At 58.6% G+C, this 20,151-nt stretch overlaps 7 protein-coding genes across 7 annotated transcripts; 3 read left to right on the top strand and 4 right to left on the bottom strand.

Annotated features, from left to right (window-relative positions):
* Positions 1 to 353: 353 nt before the first annotated feature.
* B0H18DRAFT_1083985 (uncharacterized protein) lies at positions 354 to 1,077 on the top strand (the record flags this gene model as incomplete). Its single annotated transcript, XM_048031727.1, has 5 exons — positions 354 to 368; positions 502 to 610; positions 662 to 799; positions 880 to 948; positions 1,007 to 1,077. The coding sequence occupies 5 exons, from the start codon at positions 354 to 356 to the stop codon at positions 1,075 to 1,077; spliced, it is 402 nt and encodes a 133-aa protein (XP_047895767.1).
* B0H18DRAFT_995132 (pyridoxal phosphate-dependent transferase) lies at positions 780 to 2,577 on the bottom strand. Its single transcript, XM_048045304.1, has 3 exons — positions 1,809 to 2,577; positions 1,616 to 1,758; positions 780 to 1,562 (listed from the first exon to the last, which is right to left on the bottom strand). Exons 1-3 carry the CDS (start codon positions 2,566 to 2,568, stop codon positions 1,149 to 1,151), a joined length of 1,317 nt encoding a protein of 438 aa, XP_047895766.1. The 5' UTR covers positions 2,569 to 2,577; the 3' UTR covers positions 780 to 1,148.
* A 3,384-nt stretch (positions 2,578 to 5,961) lies between these two features.
* B0H18DRAFT_843587 (uncharacterized protein) lies at positions 5,962 to 6,255 on the bottom strand (the record flags this gene model as incomplete). Its single annotated transcript, XM_048039522.1, has 2 exons — positions 5,962 to 6,087; positions 6,148 to 6,255. Coding segments are annotated over 2 exons (234 nt in total), but the record flags the coding sequence as incomplete, so codon positions are not given.
* A 4,184-nt stretch (positions 6,256 to 10,439) lies between these two features.
* Positions 10,440 to 12,796, top strand: B0H18DRAFT_1117136 (NAD-aldehyde dehydrogenase; the record flags this gene model as incomplete). Its single annotated transcript, XM_048033532.1, has 16 exons — positions 10,440 to 10,509; positions 10,566 to 10,707; positions 10,759 to 11,101; positions 11,157 to 11,181; positions 11,242 to 11,253; positions 11,306 to 11,373; positions 11,424 to 11,430; positions 11,489 to 11,577; positions 11,633 to 11,706; positions 11,762 to 11,971; positions 12,041 to 12,115; positions 12,166 to 12,221; positions 12,279 to 12,338; positions 12,402 to 12,440; positions 12,493 to 12,565; positions 12,625 to 12,796. The coding sequence occupies 16 exons, from the start codon at positions 10,440 to 10,442 to the stop codon at positions 12,794 to 12,796; spliced, it is 1,515 nt and encodes a 504-aa protein (XP_047895764.1).
* A 389-nt stretch (positions 12,797 to 13,185) lies between these two features.
* On the bottom strand, positions 13,186 to 14,031 carry B0H18DRAFT_953335 (uncharacterized protein; the record flags this gene model as incomplete). Its single annotated transcript, XM_048042183.1, has 2 exons — positions 13,186 to 13,585; positions 13,637 to 14,031. The coding sequence occupies 2 exons, from the start codon at positions 14,029 to 14,031 to the stop codon at positions 13,186 to 13,188; spliced, it is 795 nt and encodes a 264-aa protein (XP_047895763.1).
* Positions 14,032 to 15,203: 1,172 nt separating this feature from the next.
* On the bottom strand, positions 15,204 to 15,560 carry B0H18DRAFT_995094 (uncharacterized protein; the record flags this gene model as incomplete). The annotated part of the gene is made up of 1 exon (XM_048045303.1): positions 15,204 to 15,560. A coding segment is annotated over exon 1 (195 nt), but the record flags the coding sequence as incomplete, so codon positions are not given.
* Positions 15,561 to 15,937: 377 nt separating this feature from the next.
* B0H18DRAFT_1083981 (rab-GTPase-TBC domain-containing protein) lies at positions 15,938 to 19,863 on the top strand (the record flags this gene model as incomplete). Its single annotated transcript, XM_048031726.1, has 9 exons — positions 15,938 to 16,179; positions 16,239 to 16,716; positions 16,767 to 18,383; positions 18,408 to 18,432; positions 18,454 to 18,475; positions 18,506 to 19,123; positions 19,181 to 19,481; positions 19,532 to 19,711; positions 19,771 to 19,863. 9 exons carry the CDS (start codon positions 15,938 to 15,940, stop codon positions 19,861 to 19,863), a joined length of 3,576 nt encoding a protein of 1,191 aa, XP_047895761.1.
* Between the last annotated feature and the right edge of the window lie 288 nt (positions 19,864 to 20,151).

Here is a 20,151-nt window from a genome sequence, read left to right as displayed (position 1 = left end):
CGCACCAAGGCTCCCTTCCGACCTCACTTGAAGGACAATACTGAACGCCCTGTATGGTTGTATCTGTCTCATTTATAAGATATATGACTCTACACACACATCCAGCTGCATCGATGATCACGCGAGTGTTCCCCGGTGCGCAGTCGCTCTCCTATCTTGAGGCCCCTCAACCACAGCGCTTGCCAAAACAGGACGACAACCCTGCGCGCCACCGCCGCGTCCCTGGCCAGACTCGATCGTCCATAACCTCGCACCCAACCTGCACCTCGCCTCACAGCCCCTCACGCACCGTGCATAAACCTCTCAGCCCAACTGGAACCCAAGACACTAGCACTCTGTAACGACCGTGCGCCATGGTCCGCTTCAAAGTAGGCCTCCCACACACATCGAACCCCTCCGTCTCTGAATGGCACCCCCTGTAGAACCGCTGGATCCTCGTCGAGTTCATCCCCTGCGCGCTCCCCGGCCCAGGGCCCGCCCCGCCCACACAAGGCGACTCAGCGCCGCGACGGCGAGACGAGCGGCAAGCAGATCTGGGCCGCGCTCAAGCAGAGCGTGCTCACGCACTTCGGGGACACGGGCTGGGGCGCGGTCGGCGCGTCGCTCACCGGTGCGTGCCCACTCCTCCCCTGCCTCCACGCCAGCTAGACCCGCCGCACAGTGAAGTACTACTCGCCGCGGACGCACGTGTGCATCATCCGCGTCGCGCGCGACCCGCACCGCATCGCCTGGGCGGGCGTGTCGCTGCTCACGGCGATCGACGGGCAGCGCTACATCCCGCACGTCGTGCACGTCTCAGGTGAACGCCCTTCCCCGTCTCCTCGGCGCACTCAATTGACGGACGCCATCGTTTCGTGCGACGTAGGTACAATCAAACAGCGCAGCTCGCCGCCATCGAGCACAACAGGGAGGTCATCGCGCGCTACCGTGCCCTCGCTAAGACTCCTGGTGCGTCCCGTTTTGTGCTTGAGGCTGGGACTGCGGTGTTGACTGGTGCGGACCGTAGCTGGCTATCAAGACTCGTACGAAGAGTTCCTGCAGACCAGCGCACAGGAGATCGAAGCCCTTCAAGACTGACGGGCTTCAGCTATTTTCGCGCCATGCTGGGCTGTAGGCCGTCCTTCCACTGCCTCCTTTCCATCTATCCCTCATAACTTCGCTGCGACTTGCCCACCACCCACTATCTGTTCCCCAGCCCCACCATTCTCCCTCTGCCACCTCTCCGCCCACTCGACCATCCCAGCCACGAGCCTCTCCACCTCCTCCCTCGAGTTCCCCGCATGCAAGCACACGCGCACGCGCTCGCGGCCCTTGGGCACGGTCGGCCATGTGATCGGGCGCGCGTTGAGGCCGAGGGCGCGGAGGTGCGCGGAGAGCGGGCGCGGGTAGGGCGTGAGGAGCGGGATGATCGGCGAGGGCAGCGTGCGGTGGAGCGGCGCGGAGGGGCTCGGTGCGTGTGCGAGGTGTGGCGGGAGGGCGAGGAGGGAGAGCGGGATCGTGTGGAGGCGCGGGCGGAGGAGAGTGAGGAAGTGCGAGACGAGGGCGGAAAGCTGGTGGGCGAGCTGGTGGGCGTGTCAGTGTCCATGGAACGAGGATGCGTGCGAGGGAGACGCACCCGGGCTGCTGTGCCGTCCTCGAGGAGGTCGAAGGAGCAGTCGACGGAGATGATGTTCGCGTAGCTTAGCGAGGTCGTGTAGATCAGCGAGCGGGCGTAGTTGAGGAGGTAGTCCCGGATGAGCGGCGTCGTGAGCAGGACGGCTGCGGGGCGTCAGTGTGAGCGAGAGCACGGGCAGGAACGCGGGGCGCACCTCCAGTCCCCGCCAACGCCTTCCCGAACGTGTGCAGCCGCGCGAGCACGCGGTGCTCCAGGCCGAGCAGCGCGACGAGCCCGCGCCCCTGCGGCCCGTATATCCCCGTCGCATGCGCCTCGTCGACGACGACGTAGCCGTTCCCGCACGGTAGGAGCTCCTCCATGGCCTCGACCATCTCCGTCAGGGGGCAGACGGTCCCGTCCATGCTGTAGAGCGACTCGACGGCGAGGAACGCGCTCCGCGCGCCCGTCTGCAGGTCGGGGTGCTCCGCGACCAGGCGCGCGAGGACGTCGCGCAGCGCGGCGACGGAGTTGTGCGCGAAGGCCCTGCGCATGGCGGGGGCGACGCGCGACGCGCGCATGCCGTCGTGCACGGAGGCGTGGATGTGCTCGTCAAAGAGGAGCGCGTCGCGGGGCTGCGGGATGGCGGAGAAGAGGCCGACGTTCGCGTCGAAGCCGGAGTTGAAGAGGAGGGCGGCGGGGGCGGCGAAGAGGCGGGCGAGGCGGGCCTCGAGGGCGGCGTGCGCGGGGCCGTTGACGAGGAGGCGCGAGCCGCCGGAGCCGAGGACGTGGGGGGCGGCGGCGAGGGCGGCGAGGAAGCGTGCGCGGAGGACGGGGGACGCGGCGAGGGAGAGGTAGTCGTTCGTGCAGAAGTCGGCGAGGCCCGCGTCGGCCTGCGCGTCGGACAGCCGCCGCCGGATGAGCCGCTCGTCGCGCGACTGGAGGGCCGCGCTCAGCTGGTCGCCGAGGGAGGGCATCGGATGGGGGTGCTGGTGAGCGGTTCTGCCTGCTGCATTTTGTGGGCGCGCGAGTCATGCGATGGGGCGCGCACGCAACCTCCTCGCCCCCAACGCCCGCACTGGTCGGCCATAGATCGGCTTTGGTGCGCGCGTCGTCGACGTTGTTCTCTGCCTTCTGCGGCCTCTTCTGCGGTCCTGATGTGCCGATGAGTTTGGTTAGGGATCCCCGGGAATTTAGGGTCGCGACTCGGGCAAAGTCACGGTCCACAGCACGACAGTCGACTGGTCGGGCTCACTCAAAATCAGTCATCCACTCTCTTCGCTGCCCTCGGAGGGCTTCGTACATGTAGGAGAAACAACCACCTAGCGTAGGCGGGCAGTAGCCTGGCAGTAGGATGGTATATCTATGCACTGGGATACGATGACCGGCGTGGCGGATATGACGGTCACGTGTGAAGCGAGGCGTACCAGCAGCCCGCCTCATTATTACTGAGTGAGCTTGGATGGTCAGTTGCAAGAGAGCGAGAGGGGAATGATTGGCGGTGTGGGGCGCAGCCCGCAGGGCTGCCCGACTCGAAGAGTGTGCCTGGACCTGAGGGGCAACGGGTGAGCCGCGATACCCAATATGAAGACGTCGAGTACGGCGGCGCGTTGCGGCGAAGCCGTTACCCCCAGTCCAGAAGCCGACGAGCCTCGTCGTACATGCTCTGTGAGTCAGTGTCCAACACTGACGACGCCAATGACCCGTATTGCTGATCAACCGGTTCGCAGAGTCCCGCCGGATGGGCGCCGCGAAGCAAACATCGCTCCGCTGACCCTAGGAGGAGCAGTGCCGCGTCGTGCTCATCGAACCCGGTGTGTCCAGCCTGACTCGTGTGCAGTGGATGACACGAGTTCGTTACGCTCGTGCCGACACGAGCCAGTGCCAGTGTAAGCATGCTGCTGCTGCATGCTCCTGACTCGTGTGCAGTGAATGACACGAGCGTGTTATGCTCGTGCCGACACGAGCCAGTGTAAGCGTGCTGCGTCCAGCCCGACCCGTGTGTGACACTCGCTGGCTATGAGCTCGTGCTGACACGAGCCGGTGTAAGCATACTGCGTCCAGCCTGACCCGGTGTGACACTCGCTGGCTATGAGCTCGTGCTGACGCGAGCCAGTATAAGCCTGCTGCGTCCAGCCTGACTCGTGTGTGACACTCGCTGGCTATGAGCTCGTGCTGACACGAGCCAGTGAAGCATACTGCGTCCAGTGTAAGCATGTTGCCTCCAGCCTGACTCGCGTGTGCATGACACGAGCTAGCGATGCTCGTGCCGACGCGAGCCATTGTAAGCGTGTTGCGTGCAGCATGAAAGAAACTCAGCGGGTTGGTCCCGCCCGGCGACCAGTGAGCGAGAGCGCTGGTGACGGAGCACTGGGCGGCGGTCGAAGGACTCGGAGTCGGACAGTCCACAATGGCAACCGCTGCTCGCTCAGCTGGATGTTCATGTCGGACAAGCTTGCGAGACAGAGACTACGACTCTGTGTTGACCATCCTCCACGCATTTGTGAGTGGTACAATCATTTGGTCGTTGCTCACATAACCCGGCTCTTCGTCGCCATCGGGATTGATGAGCGAAGGTTGTACCATAGTCCCCTTCCTGTAAGCTACAAGTGGTGTAGTCTTAGTGGAAGAAAACGAGAGCTATTCGAAGGGCGTAGCGGCCGCGGAGCCTTCGAGAGCGGTCGTCCGAGTGGGCGCGCAGAGGAGAGCGATGCGCGCCTAAATCTCCTCCTGCATGCGTAGACTCACTTCTACGCGACGCTCGTGCCTCGCTTCGCTTAGAATACCACCAAGGGATGCGTAGCCTTAGCCTAGGCGCCGGGATAGATCGCACAAGCGCCCGACGCTGGTAAGGCTCACAACCGCGCATGCGAAACTCGGCCTTGTGCTTCGGGCTGAAACTACGTTACATGCAAACTAAATATACAAAACTCCGGCACCACAACGCTACACAGCGGACTCCAAACGCGACAACTTGCAACAGCATGGATGACAGACGAAACGTGGCAGGTCCATTCGATACGTTTGGGTTTTCTGTGTACGAGAGCAGGGGGTCAATATGGTAGCAAGACAGCGAGGAAATCTTCGACGGCGTGTTCGTACAACGAACACTGACTATAAAATATAAGGGGTTGTGGAGCACGACAAGCTTCCCAACGCGGGAACCGCCGTCTATGTGGGTGTGAGCGGTTCCTCCTATGCGTGGGTCGCAAGGGAGCACTCAGGCTCGGGAATGAGCGAACCACGGTTACGTACGAGAGCACTGATCGAAAGCGGGGTTGTGTTTATGGATACTAAGACTTGCGAGACAGGAAAGCGAGATAGCATGGGGACTTGAACGACGATAGCGATGTTTGCGGGTTATCTTGACGAAACGTGACTGTTCAAAGCGAAACTTGACGTGCATAGTGACTTGGCTTGACGGGAAAATGGAACGAGATTTGCGCGCATGGTGTGTCCGAACGGTGAGTCCTCCGCAACACGCCGCACAGGACTCCAAGGACTGGTCTATCGAGAAAGCTTCCCTAGGATGACTGCGACGAAGAAGAGCTGCTGCTGTGCCTGTACACCTGGGGGACGCTAGCTCCCCCGACGTTGCCACTGCGCGCGCTCCCAGCCTCGGAAGCAGAGCTCGAGCTCGTGCCCGCCGCAGAGCCCACTGTTTCGGCGGAGACGGCGAGAGAACCATGATGATAGACGGGCGCATTAGACGGGGCACCCGCCGACGCGCGGGAAGGACCAGCCGTCGCTACAGCGGGGCTCGCCGTCACAGCACGCACCGCATGGCCCCTGGTGGTATGGGCAGGCATCTGCGGCTGGTATCCAACGCTGGGAGCAGGGCCAGCAGGCGAGAACGGGACTTCGAACGTCGGCGGAGCGGAAGCCTGTGTGCCCCAGGTAGGCGGTCCCATAGGGCCCGCCAAAAAGGAGGCCTCCCACGGGTCCAAGCCCTGCGGGCCACCGAAAGTCGCGTTTCCGAACGTGGCAGTCTGGCCTGGGCGCATAGAGAACTGGCCGAGCGCAGCGACGCGCGGGTCCTGGATGGCCGACGCAGGGACCGACATGGGGAACGCTGGGCGGGCGTACGGTGCGGGGCTCAGTCTGGGGCTCCTCTGAGGGGACATGCGGCCCTGTCCGATTGCGTGGCCCTGGGTGAGCAGCGCAGGGTCGATAGAAGGCTCCTGATAGATCGGTCTGCCGAGGTACGGCGCGGGAGGGAAGCTGTGTCCCGGCACGTCGCTTTCTTCCCCGCTGCTGACGCTGTTGTCCTGATGCGACGAAGAGGGAGCGTCGCCCTCCATTGCGCGGCGCGCCTGCTCGGCCATACCAGCGCGTTTGGTACGCTTCCGCTCGCGCTTGTTGCCCTCGCCAGCAGCAAAGTCTACCGTCCAGTAGCTGCCCTTGCCCGGTTCAGTGATCGGTTTCGCCAGCCTGCGGAACATCTTGTTCAGAGAGAGGTTATGCCGGATCGAGTTCTGCGTCGCGTTCATCAGTTCCTGGGTGTGAATACGATGACTGAACGGAACCCACCTGCCAAGCCTTATCGTTCCTGTTACTCCTGAACCATCGAACCTATCCTCGAGAGCCTTGTATATCCCCTGCAGCGTCAGCGCCTTGCGCGGGCTCCCCAGAATAGCCGCCTTGATCAGCGTCGGGTACGGGTAGTTGGCTTCTCCCCAGGAATAGCAGAGTCGGAGAGCATGTCCAGCGTCAGGTTCTCGCCCAGGTTAGCCGCAGCGATGTGGGTCAGAGGCGGCTGGGGCTGCTGCACGCTCCCCGCGTCCATAAACGGTGGTTGCAGGATCGGCACACCATACGGCTGCTGAGGCCCTCCATAATGCACCGGACTGTCTTCACGGGACAGCTGGTGAGTGCGCAGATCGAGTTGGGGCGTCTGCAGGTGCGAGGGTGCATGTGGGTGCACGAATTGGTCTCTGCCATGGATGTGGCGCGGCGTGTTTTGCGACGGCGGGCCCGCAACGATGCCTGTCGACACGAACCGATGCGCCGGAGGACGCTGCGAGGCATCACCCGCCATTCCATGCGCCACATTCCCGTACCCCGCCTGCTCCAGTCCGCCGTGACGGATATATGCGCCATACGGAGGCTCGGGACTGAACGACTGTGGCGACGCGTTATACACACCCTGGACGTGTCCTTCGGTACCGATCTGCGGGCCATGCGCCCTGTGCGCGTGCCCTGCGACGCCGGGGGCATGAAACACGTCCGGGGGCTCCTGGGCCCATGCCGCCGCTATGTTGGCTCAGCTGGCTCCCGGCCGAGCCAGGGGGGCTGCTCGAGTCGCTGCTCGTGTTGCCGGTCGGCTGAAATGCAATGAGTTCAGGAATACAATGATCTGATAAGGCCGGAGTAGTCCTTACCTGCGGCGAGCCCGTAGAGGGCGACAGAGATGGCGCAGGCACACCATAGCCCGCGAACGCATACTGAAGCTGGCCGTGACCACCTTCCTGCACAAATTGAGGACCCTGAGCGGAACCGAAAGGCCCTGCGCCTCCATATTGAGCACTATGAGCCCGGATTGTGGCGTAAGCGTTGTCGCCCGCCCGACGTCGTTGAAGCCCGTATTTTGAGCGAATGCGCTAGCGCCCGTGACACCCTGGCCATGCTGCGGCTCCTGGGGACGCGTGGCTGCCGAGCAGCGCCCTGCCCGCCAAATGAGCCGGAATCCGACCCAGAGCTATCCTGGCGATTCGGGCCTGCGGGAGGGTCGGCGGGGGCCTGTGGTGGTGGAGGATGGGATGCGGGACGCGTGCGGAAGCGCCTGGATGGGTTCTGGCTGTCCATACTCGGCATGTGGACCCACAGTGAGAATTAGGAAATTGGCTCCGTGAGAGATTGTTATCGCCATTCTGCCGCCGGAAGAGCGGACGTTTGGGCGAGGATATCAGGGGTCGTCTTTGAGCGAATGTTAGGTAATGGGGAAGAAGCACCACCAGAAGAGGAAACCGGGCACGGCGAGGTTGCTGCGTGTCGGGCATCGCGCGCTCTTCCTTCCCTCGACCAACGCCTCCTTCGTCGGGACATGCGTCCGTCTGGGCCGGGACGACGAGAATATCAGTTGTGGTGCAGCGGTCTGCCTGGCATGACCAGTACATGGGGCCTTCGCATCCTCCTGGATTCGTGCTATTATGAGCCGTCTCTTATACACTTCACTGGGCGGAGCACTCACCAATGTACGTTCATCGTTCTCCACACTGAGTTCGCGCTCGAAGCTGACAACCTGGTGAACCGATACAGTCCTTCTCGGTGCGGTAAAGCCGAATACATGGCTGTTCTGCACTCCAGCAGGCTCGTCGCTGCATGACACACCGACCAGTTATGTGCAATCTGTCCAAGTCCGTCGGACTGTTCACCACTCGGCGTGAACAAGATCCTGGGTGCAATCCCTTCCGCACCCTGTTCAGGACAGACTTGGATCCTGTATCATGGACTCTCGTCAACCGACTCCCTTGACCAGAATGTCCACTCACCCCGGCAAGTACTCAGGAAACAACTCAAACGTCTACCTCATCTCGCAGACTCGCCATCCCGGCTCGTACTACGCAACGAAGAGGTTGCAGAGACGAGGAAGAAGCTGTGCAAATAGAGTATACAAGCTGTATTGGTCATTGTGGGCGTGCGTTGTCGTAGGAAGGCTTCCATTGATCTTACATCCACCGTCGGTCGCTCGCCGTTCTGTCACGTCGAGTCGAACTTACCGTCGCGGCCGTCTGAGCGTCGGCAATCGTAAAGTGTGGCGGCGCCATGCGCCGTCGGGCATCGGGATCAATGTTGCCACAACCGCCAGATCTCCAGATTGCGCGACGGCCGCGCCGTGGCTGTCTTGTACACTGCACTGGTCACGTCACAGTCCAGCTGCTCCGTTGTTTGCAGCTTCCCCGAACGCTCACGTAACTTCTGCGAGTCGTAAGGGTCTTGTGTACATATACATATCCCTTCATTCACAGGTTTGCTCTTCAGACTGCTGCCCGGGCTTGGACGTGTCCGGGAACAGCGGTCCCCGCCCACCTCGTGATAGCTACTGAACTTTGGTTCTAGGTCATGCACGAAGAGAGTAGAATGCTTATGCAGATGATGTGAGTCGGCATCGGGACCGTCCTCGTCCGACGTTGCAACTGCGTCGACAGAGAAGATCAGACTGCACCGGTCGAGTCGCACGTCACCGCATCTGTCCAATGCATGTACCAATCCCGGCTGTTTGCACTCTAAACCTCCAGCTATTACATAGAGCCAAGAAGTGATACCGTTCAATGCACTTTCGCAGCGGAAGCAGGACCGCGACTGTTTTCGCCGACTCGGGGATCGAAACCCAGTACCGACAGACGACAGGAAGGTGCGTACCATACCATGCAATTCGAAGACTTAGATGAAGAGTCTGAGATTCCAGCATGAAAATGAGCTGATCGATCAGGGCAGCGTGGATTCGCCTCGTATACTGACGAGGCTGCTGGAAAAAATCCAGACGCTGCGTTGGTGTGCTCATCTCGCGAGGACAACAAAATCAGGAGAAGGCGAACTGTTGACGAATTTGGGCCATTTGAGGGAAAATGTTGTACGTCAAAGCCGTGTTGATACCTGCTCAAGCGTTGACATTCATCCCAGTTCCTCCCTGTTAACTCCTGTGAACGTCAAGTAATTACGCGAGTCCTCCCGGGTAAAGCTGGCTGAAAGTCTCATCATGCATGCAATACCTGATGACGAAGTGATCCAGACGACCTGACCCTGAAAAGGTGGACTCGAACCCGGCGAAGTCCCAGTCAGGCGATGCTGATTTATAAGTATAGCTCCGTACACGACCGCCCTCTCCGCTCAACAAGGTTCGTGTTTAGGGTCTGTCTACAGGAGATTATGTATAGCTTGAACGGTCAAACGTTCAACGATCACCGGTCAACACGGTATCAAGTCACCATATGATAGGTTTGCTGGTCGGGTACCAAATAGTACGGGAAGAAGGCAAAGTCAAGGCAATATGCGACGGCGTCCGCGTATGCCTTCACAGCACAGAACGAAAATGTTGAACCACCAGCGGCCCCGCGCATCGGACGTCCGCATGTGCCCATGATACGTGCTTCAGTCTGAATGAATGCAGGATCGCAGGCCGGGGTAATGCAGGTTGTTGTGCGTGGTTCCTTGTGATACTCATCATCCTCCGGATACACAGTGACTCGACTTGGCGCCTAAGGAGCTAGTCAATGGTGTGTAAGTTATGAAACCCCGACTCGATACTATGCTCGTCGTTGTGATTTGACCCCTGGTTTCACGTGATACGCGGCCGTTCTATTGATAATATGATAGTAGGTAGCTTGCGAGGCCTCTCGGCAAAGAGGAGGGATCGCCGTGGACCCGGCCCGACTCGGAGTTGGGCTCCGGCCCAGGGCCAAGCCGCTGTTCATGTGCATCTGAGCGAACGCGTCTCTGTGATAGTGTAGGACTTGAATCTATCATTGGTGACAGCATATACGTACGTATAACTTTCCAGCATGATACTTATGTAGTAGGATACCAGTACTACAGTTACTCAAACGGTACTGGGCCGTGTGCACCGTACACTACACGGGCGCCTAAATATCAACGTTGTATCAGCACGTGAAATAGGATGGACCCGTTCTGGAACACATACGAACGTCTTGTAATAAGGTGCCAAACTCGGACGTCTTGCCGGCGATCCTGATCCCGTAACACCACACCCGCGGGCGAGTCAGCATAGCCCCAGCCGTCGATATCATATATATTGACATTATGGTCGCAGGAATTCCCCAGCAATCACCCACATTCCCCGACACGCGTTGCACACAGGCTGGCAGCTGAACGTGAACGTTGAACCAGCATGTCGAAACTGGAATACACACCGTCGAGGAAATCACCAAAGTACGACCCCAGCCATCTCTACGTCTCTTGTTGTTATAGCCTTACAACTTCACGGCTTGACAGATTCACGCCGACCTCCACCGAGGCTTCCGTTCCGGCAAAACGAAAACCATCGAATACCGTAAAGACCAGCTGCTTAGGCTAGCGTACCTGCTGCAGGATAACAAGGAACGTTTCGAGGATGCGCTGCTCGCCGACCTCGGGCGGCCCAAGGGAGAGTCTATCCTGTGCGCAAGGCCGCTCCTATCCTGCAGTGCATTGTCTTACACCTATGTTAGGCTCGAAATTGCCCCTCTCATCGGCCAAGTGAAGGAGGCGTACGACTGCGTCAAGAAATGGTCCGCGACGGAGAAGGTCGCGTTCAGTCCGACGTGGTTCCCTATGGGCCCTGCCATCCGGAAAGAGCCCAAGGGTGTCGTGTTGATCATCGCGCCGTTCAACTACCCATTGATGCTGCTGCTCGGACCTTTTGCCAGTGCGATCGCAGCGGGGTGTGCGGTTGTCTTGAAGCCGTCTGAGCTGACACCAGCGACGAGTGCTCTCATGGCGGAGCTCGTCACCAAGCACCTTGACCAAGACGTGTTCAGGCTAGTGAATGGTGCTATCCCCGAGACTACCAAGGTACGCCCCTCAAGCCGAACCAGTGTCTCACCTGACTGACTCACGCTGCTGATAGCTTTTGGAGCTCCCGTGGAATCACAGTGAGCGAAGACAGTGGCCGCCACTGACACACAACTCATGACTTCAACCTCACCATACAGTCCTGTACACTGGTATGCCCGTCGCCCGATGCAAGCGATCATGACATTGACTTTGCATTGACAGGTAATGGCCGGGTTGCCAAAATTGTCAGTCATGCAGCAGCCGAGCATCTGACGCCTTTGACACTTGAGGTACGTTTCACACTGCCCGATTTTGTAAAAATGTGCTGATAAATGAACAGCTTGGTGGTGAGTCATCAGCGAAAATGTTGTTGTTCTCACCAGTAATGTCACATTGTCTACCTAGGCAAAAGTGCTGTTATCATCGACCCCAAGTGCGATCTACCCACAGCAGCTAGGAGAATACTCTGGGGAAAGGTCGCCAATGCAGGGCAGGTATGATATGGTTGAATACAAGAGACAGATGCTATATCTGAACATCCCCATCTAGATTTGCCTTGCTCCTGACTACGTTCTCGTCCCGCGCGAGTTCCAAGACACTTTCGTTGCTGCCTTGCAGCGTGCGTAAGTGCAACGTAATTCTGGTGGAACGCGTAGATCCTCACGATAACAATGCCAGCTTCAATGAATTCTTCCCAGTGGACCCGATCAAGGCGCCGGAAGGCACAATGGCGAACATCATCTCAGATGCGCACGTCCAGCGGCTCAAGCGGTTACTCGACTCGACCCGCGGCACCATCGTTTTCGGTGGCCAGGTCGACGCCGCGCGGCGGTTCATCGTCCCGACAGTCGTCAAAGATGTCAAAGATGACGACACCTTGATGTCCGAGTGCGTGTTTCCCGGCGGCTTCTCAGTGCCTCTCGATGCTGAGAGAGTTTGAACTTTGTTTGCGTTCAGGGAGATCTTCGGGCCTATTCTTCCCGTGCTGCCCGTGGACAGTGTCGACGAGGCTATTGATATTGTGAACTCCCGGTCCGTATGCGTATGCTACAGGTGCCAGCGCTAGTGTTCACTTCCTACAGGGACCACCCTCTTGCGCTTTACGTGTTCACGAAGGATGCAAAGTTCAAGGCCAAAGGTAGGTTTCTGTGTCTCGTTCCAGCGGAAGAAGCCCACCCAGCTGACTCGACGATAGTGTTCGACAACACACAGAGCGGTGCCGCCATAGCAAACGAAGTAGTCCTCCACCTTGGCGGTTCGTGACCACATACGCTGCGATCTAGCCCGCGCACCGCCGCTGACTTACTGATCATGACAGTGGACCACCTTCCCTTCGGCGGAATTGGCCCGAGCGGCTGTGAGTCTCCGGTGCTGTTCTTCTGGGGTATGGACGATGACCTCGATTGCAGCCGGATACACGACGGGCAAGTTTGGGTTCGACACGTTCACGCATCTCAGGGCAACCATAGATAACCCGAGTTGGTGCGTCGCTTCGCGATACAGTCGTGCTTCCCTTCGAGTTCATATGCCAACTTATCCAGGGTCGACAAACTGCTCATGTCTGCGCGCTACCCGCCCTACGACGTGCGTATTCCGCTTCATCTCATTGGCGGAAGCTCAACTGACTCGGAGGATGCTCCGTATGGTATAGCGCGGCGCGATTCAGAAGCTAAACAAGATGTTGAAGCCAAGCCTCCCGCCACGTCCCGGTAGCCGTCCGAGTCTGCTGAAGAGGTGGCCGATGTGGCTCATCCTTGCTCTTGTAGGCCTAGTGACCAAGATGAAGTGGCGTTCGATTGCGGCGCCCTCTGCTTAGTATGCCATGGGGATCGGTCATAACTTATCACTGTCCGTCTCCATTCTGTTGTTTAGTGCTCTGTCTCGTCTATTTATCTATGCCATCTGGAGTGCAGGCGGTTCTGTACAATATATCATACTTTAACGGTCTTAATCATGACTTGTTAGGATACAACAGTGCTACAAATATGACGGGATGCATGAAGTAACCAGGGTAAGAGATCAAAATGTGTATCATAGTCCGGTTGGAATAGAGAGGATGCTATGGAGCCTGTCAGCCAGGGTATGATAATCAACAGTCCGCTCTACGACGTGATGAGGAAGGACCGGTCATCCTGTGATTCTGGATGGCTGTCCACCCTCTGGCGCCAATCTCTCAATACCTCGTCCGCCCATCCGCCCACACTCGACCGAGCTCCACGCGCGTTGGCGTTGGCCTGTGCAGCCTCCCGACCACGCGCGGGACTGGGTGGCCGGATGTCAACGCTCATCATGGACCGCCGCTTGTCTGCGCGCGACGTGCGCTTCGGTGGGAGGGGCACGGTCTTTGTGGACTCGAGCGAGGAGCGCCGCTCGCGCCGGGGCGAGACGAGGCTCACGGTGCTGTCCGTGGGCGAGGGGTTGAAGGAGAAAAAGGAGTTCAGAGGGGAGGTGATGTACTCGATGTCATTGTAGGAGCTCGCGATGGACTCTCCGTCGCTATCGCTGCGGCCAGGTCAGCTTGGCCAAATGACACGCTTGGGACTTTGAACTTACTGGGAGACTGGTCGATCCGAGGAGGATGAGAACGAGGGAAATGCCTCTCGCCTCGACTTCGCACGACCGTGCAGACCGTCGGCGTGCCTGGAGGAAGTCGAATGCTCATTGCCTGGGCTCCGGACGCGCCTGTCAAGCGTCTGCTTGTCTGTATTGATTCTGGGATACGCAGCGCGGGGTGCGGGATGATCCCGTTGAGGGTAGGACCCATTCCGGATGTGTGCTGGCCGCTTGCCTGCGGCTTTTGACGACTCGGGTTCGATGGGCGATGGAGCAGATGGGGGAACAATCATGGATGCTGGCCGCGTCGCGATCATGCGCAGGCCAGAGAAGAAGAGGTTAGAGTAGGGGCAGACATCCTGTTCTTCCCACATGAGAACGGGTTGGATAGACATGGACTGTGAGCTCTTGAGCGAGAGTGAGGAGCCTTGTCAGCAACAGCAGAGCATCTTAAGTGCCGGTGGAGCGCCGCGGCGGTGTGCGCAACGTCAGCAGAATGGTACCGCACGAAAGATGCACGCAGCACCGAGACGCCTCGATGAGAAGTGCGAGCGATGCTTCCATGGCGTGGATCAACACGATTCTTGTCCCATGGACGCTGAAAGGAGAAGAACCGCCCTCTTATCCGAGCAGTTCTCAGGAACAGCGGTGGCCCAGGCTGACACCTCCTGACAAGGAGGCGCGGACGGAGCCAGGGTGTGCACCAAACGCCCATGCAGTGGCACGGTATCGAGACTGGCGCCGCCACAGGGATGGTACATTCTCATGCATCGCACCGCAGCCGCTGAAAGTTTGGCAATCGTAAGCTGGATTGCGACGCACGTGAAAGGCCAGGTAGACACCGGGCATCTGCTCGGGTTCCCAGATAATTCAGGCCGTTGGAAAGTAATACAAACGGCGTCTTCTCGAGCCCTTCGATCATGATAATCTTTTGCGAAGACAGAGGAGGCATAGTCAACAACAAATGGCATTGCCACTTCGATGAGAGTGGGGTGAAACCCGGGATCCCCAAAGATCATAAACATGCGCCAGCGTATCATGCATTGCACGCTGGGATCACGGGCATGTCGATTATTGCCTTGTGCAACGAGCGCAGGAGAGCTGAGAGCAGTAGGAAGCTTGTTGGGGTCAAAAGGACTCCTTGCGACGTCCGACTGACCCCCAGGAATGCGTTTCGTTCCACGCAAGGAAGATCGCTCCATATTGACGGATTCTACATCAACCATGAATCGACCAGCATGTGTTGCATTACCTCGACAGAGGCCGCGCCGGACCAGAATCGACTCCGATATGGCAGACGTATTGCAGGCCGTGAAAACTCACCTGATGAGAAGCATTTCCATGGCCACAACCGGAGGCGGATGACAGGTGTAAATGGTTTCATAGTACCGTTTCTACGGATGCATGCATGTCATTTGAACGCGAACGTCTCCGGTGCATCAGCTCCCACACTCGTTGGCAGCGCAAAATCGTGTCGGATGTCGAATACTCGAAGTGCATCCGCAATGGTGATACATTGTCGGCTGAAAACCGCTTCGCTTCGCGCTACCTGCGGGAAGCGGCACTTGATTGAGTGCTGGCTTGTGCGAGGATGCCCTGCTGTTGCTCCGCCAACACCCGACGTTTGTTGAAATAGTCGATCTGTTGATATTATGCATTGGCATGAGAAGGGCATAGCAACAGCGAGCAAGCTCAATCACGCACCCAGCTTTTTGCACAGTTCCGCTCGTACGCAGCCTTCGGACCATCACATGCACTGCCCTCGTCGCCAGGCTTCACGACTTTGGCGCCATCGAGGCAGGCGAAGTAGGCGTCTCGACTGTCCCAACACTTCTGCCTGTCGTTTCTCGACGCCGGATCAGGCTTTTCTGGTGCTTTCGAGCTGCTGAACCATCCCATCTGAGACTGACAGGTGTGACAGCAGGAAAGGCGAGTGGAAGAAGGCAAGCGGCCGCGACGATGCCGAAGGCCCGTCCCCGGAGCGCTCAGCGCCAGGCCGTCGGTCAGTGCCATCACGTGGTTCCCGCGCTCGCGAACGCGACGACGGCGTTGCTCTCGAGTGAGTCTCCATCCTCAGCAGTCCCTTGTCATATTTTGCCTCATCCCCGTCATTTTCTATCATTTTGGTCGGCCTGCAAGGTGCAATCTGAACATTCCTTTGACAAACTTCAGTGGTTTCACCGGCGTCGGTCGGCGCTAGGCTTCTTACGGTCAGTCGGACGACCACGCCCCCACCGCACGCTTTGGGCGAAAGCCTTCTACGTGGTCATTCCATGCGCTATCCGTTCAATAGGCGTGTAAATGGCCTCGACATCGTCGGCCCCATTCTCTACCCCGACGCATTCGCACCCATTGTCGGTCGAAGAAGCTCCGTCCAGGAACCGTCGATCTCGCGGTAAGCAGACTCCGGACGACATCAGGCCCTCTACAGACTACTTTACGCTCAAGGCGCAGCTGGAGAGCAGCGCGGAGCAGCACACAAAACTGAGCAATGTCAACTGGGATGGCAGTGTGCGTGGTTACGGGAAGGGCGCGAAGCGCAAGTCAGTGGGAGGCAGCGTTCTCCGTATGTTGTCATTTGGCTGAATGCACCTGGGTACAGGAATAGCAAGCCCGCGCCGCTCATCGTGGTTGAGTCTACCAGCGGGCAATTTGCACCACCCACCTCTGCTACCCTTGACAGTCTGGACTCCCTAGTGGTCGAGAACGTAGAAAATGGGCTCACTTCGTCCTCCGAGGTCCTGCGGACTCAGTGGCATGACATGCCAGATGACGCTGTAGAAGCTGCACTTACGAGTCTGCAGGAGACAACGCCTCAGTCGAGCATCCCGAGTCATCCCCATCATTCCGTCATTCGGGTGCTATCATCCGCTGTGCATAACCTGTCCCGAATTCGCCGGGAGCTCGAGGAAGATCGTCGTCTTCTGCGTGAAAAGGAGGCAAGACGACGGGAACGCGCAGAGCACCTCATCAGAGAGTTGCCTCCGTCTGACAAGGATGTCGCGAGGCGTGTGCTCCAATCATTGTATCCTGACGACGACGAGGCCATCCATCTCGTGCAAAAACGACATAGTCAACTAGTGAGTGTATGCGCCTTACAGACAGCCTTGTACTGATGGGCCCCTCCCAGTCTCTGTCGGAATCGCTGACAGAAGCGATTCAAGACGATGTGTCTCTTTCGAGAAGTGTACCGGATGACTTGTCCACGCCTCTGGCCGACTCCAACATGGGCTCATCGACAGTGACCGTCAGCGAATCCTCGGAAGTACCGCCTTCCAATGGAGATTCGCTGGCAGCTTCAATACCTGAGCTAGACCCGCACACAGCGAGCGAAGCACCTACGCTCGATGGAGACGAGCTTGCAGCATCTGTCAAAGGAGATAGACCGGGTCTCGGGGATTGGATGGGAACCTGGTGGACCAAGGGAAAGAAGAACGGGCAATCATTCACCCCGCCCCGACTCGAATCATCGCCGGATGCCATCGTCGAAAGCCCGGTAGACACCATGCTGCCCGCCCCCGAGGATGTTTCATCTGCGACCTCAGCTCCGCAAACCCCGAACAAACCTAGCCGCCGCAAGGCTGTCCGGAGCGTCTTTGGCAACCTGGGCTTCTCGATGCTGAACCCTTCCGTGAACTCGTTGGGCTCGCGGAAGCGCCGCACCACGTCCGTAACGGACGCCCAAGGCTTCGAGCCGCCAACAGACACGAAGTCGGCGAGGAGCGTGCGCTCTGCAGCTTCTTCCCCGTCCAGACCGCCATCTTTGCTGCCACCGCCTGTTTCATCCGCCCCTTCCAAATCTGCGTCGCCATCCAATCCACCTTCCATCATGTCCGGGGCTTCTCGGACTGCGGCGGACGAACGACCGCCACAGGGGTCGTCCCTGCGGGCCATCATACAAGCTACGCGGGTTATGACTTCAGACCCCGCCAGCATCCTCGACGACCAAGGCCGCGAGACGAGCCCTCAGATCGCCCAGAAAGCGTTCGAGCTAGTGCGGGCTGCTCGCGAGGAGGGCCTCAACTTCCGGGAACAGCCCAAGCCGAAGAGAGAGCGCAAACAGGAGAAAAGTGACAGCGGCGACGGCCTGGCTGCACGGGCGACGCTCAGCCCTGGAGGTGAGACAGCACCGCCGCCAGTGCGTGCGTCGACGTCCGGAGATGTGCGCAGAGCTGCCAATCGCAGGAAGCCTAGCGTCAATTTGCCGTCGTTCGCGTCGCCGATCTTCGGCTCGTTCATGGCGCAGCAGGACAAGGCGATATCCACTGTCGTGAATGCAGTGCAGAGAGGGTATCCATCCGGTGGCACGACACAGGCGGACTCTCAGGCGAATACGACAACCTCTCCCCGGGTCACGAAGCCAGGTTCTGTACCACTAGAATCGATCATCCCGGTGGACGCGAAGCCGCCTACTCAGTTCCTTTCCCGCACCTATACACCGCTGACTTCGCGTGACTTCCATTTCTCCATTCCACTGCCTGATGTTGCCTCGGCACTGTCTGTCCCATATGACGAGCACAGCCATGAAGGCATGACCGACAGATACGGCTTCATCTACGACGTATCGAAGTACGACGTCTTGCTCCTCATCCGCGCCAAGGAGTCCAGCAACACCGCGCCAGCGTGCTTGACAGGCATCAAGATTGCCGACCGCAAGGAGGACAACACCTGGCCGAGCGACGACGGGGTGGTGGATGACACGGTCGAGGTGGTCAAAGAGGCTTGTGACTGCGATGGGATGGGTGACGTATCGGATGCGATCAGTGTCAAGTCATCCAGCACCCGACCAACGGCGCGTAGCATACCGGCTCTTGAAGGAGGAGCACAGTCGTCCCAGGCGTCAAGACGGAGTTCACCATCTTCCACCAGGGGCAGGAAGCGCGCGGGTACGACCACCGCTGTCGCACCGCCGAGGCCAAAGTCCTCCATTCTAGTGGCGGACGCGGACACCCCTCGTCATGTCTGCGCGAACACCATCCGCGTGCTGATCGCACAGCTCGTGGAAATGCACGACCAGCGGCAGACGGCGCAGCGCAGAGAGTGGGACACGTTCGTCAAGCGCAGAGAGAAGTCGCGAAAGTCTACGGGTGGATCGATGTCGCGCATCACGACTGTTGGTGGCGCCGCCGCTCTTCTTGGCCTTGGTACTGCTGTGGAAGAGGACGAGCTCGCACACAGTGGTGGTCTGGTGGGCTTCGCTCAGCTCGGCTTACCGGCGTTCAAGGACGAGAAGAAAGAGTTTGTGCGGCTTGTGCGCAATGGTATTCCTCTTGTGTACCGCTCCCAGGCTTGGCTCGAATGTAGCGGGGGACTAGAGATGCGAGAGCCTGGCGTGTTCGCCGACTTGCTTGCTGAGGCGGACGATGGCAGCGGCGTGACTCGCGAGATCGAGAAAGATGTGTGCCGAACGATGCCCCTCAACGTCTTCTTTGGACGTACTGGCGCGGGTGTGGAGAAGCTACGGAGAGTGCTCATCGCGTACAGCAGGTATGCGCGAGTTGTTATGAATGCATAGTCATGCTGACACCATGCGTCGGTCTTCAGACGTAATCCGGCGGTTGGCTATTGCCAAGGCATGAACCTCGTTACGTCTACCCTTCTACTGATCCACGCCGATGAGGAAGAAGCTTTCTGGGTGCTTTCCGCGATCATCGAGCGGATATTACCTGAAGACTTCTTCTCGCCGTCTCTCCTCAGCTCGCGAGCTTGCCCCTTGGTTCTGTTAGAATATGTCCAGGACTCGATGCCGAAGCTCTATCATCACCTCATAGAGCTTGGCGTGGATCTGCCTGCTATTTGCTTCTCGTGGTTCCTGTCCCTGTTCACGGATTGTCTTCCGGTGGAGGTATGTCGATCAGCGAACGTCCGTATCGCTCCTGGCTAATGCATTAGTAGACTCTGTTCCGAGTATGGGACATCTTCCTCGTAGACGGCACAGACGTACTCTTCCGGATCGCTTTCAGCATACTTCGCATGAGCGAACAGGAGCTGCTGCACTGCTCGTCTATTCCTGCCGTCTATGTCGCACTAGAGAGTCTGCCAAATCGGATGTGGGAAACCGACAAACTACTTCAGGTAGGGCTGCCATCTGGTTGGCTTGGCTGCATGCTGACCGATCTCTGTCTATCCTCCAGTACGAAGCGGAGCTCCGCTCAACTATGGCCCATTCGGACCTTCTTCGTAAACGGCAAGCACACACGGAAGAACTAAGGCAATGCATGGCATAAGCACATTTCATCATCATCATCGTCATCAGACCCATCGTACATTACAAGCCACTATATTATTGCACCATGTATCGGGTACAGTACTTGTATGTCTGGATAGGACCGCGGGATCATAGGGGCAGTCGGATCGTTCGAAATGGCTAATAGACGCAGTTGAACACAACGAGCTTGACTGACCTCATACTTCAAAGACATTGCGCTGAGGGTGAGTCTGCTGTGCAAGTAGTCAGACACCAATGCACATTATTGTCAACAAGTGCTCCTCGACTCATATGCGCAAGTAGCGGT

This window comes from Fomitopsis serialis, assembly GCF_022376445.1.
Source record: "Fomitopsis serialis strain Sig1Antser10 chromosome Unknown B0H18scaffold_18, whole genome shotgun sequence".
NCBI lineage: Eukaryota > Fungi > Basidiomycota > Agaricomycetes > Polyporales > Fomitopsidaceae > Fomitopsis > Fomitopsis serialis.
This window is presented reverse-complemented; position numbering and strand designations above follow the sequence as displayed.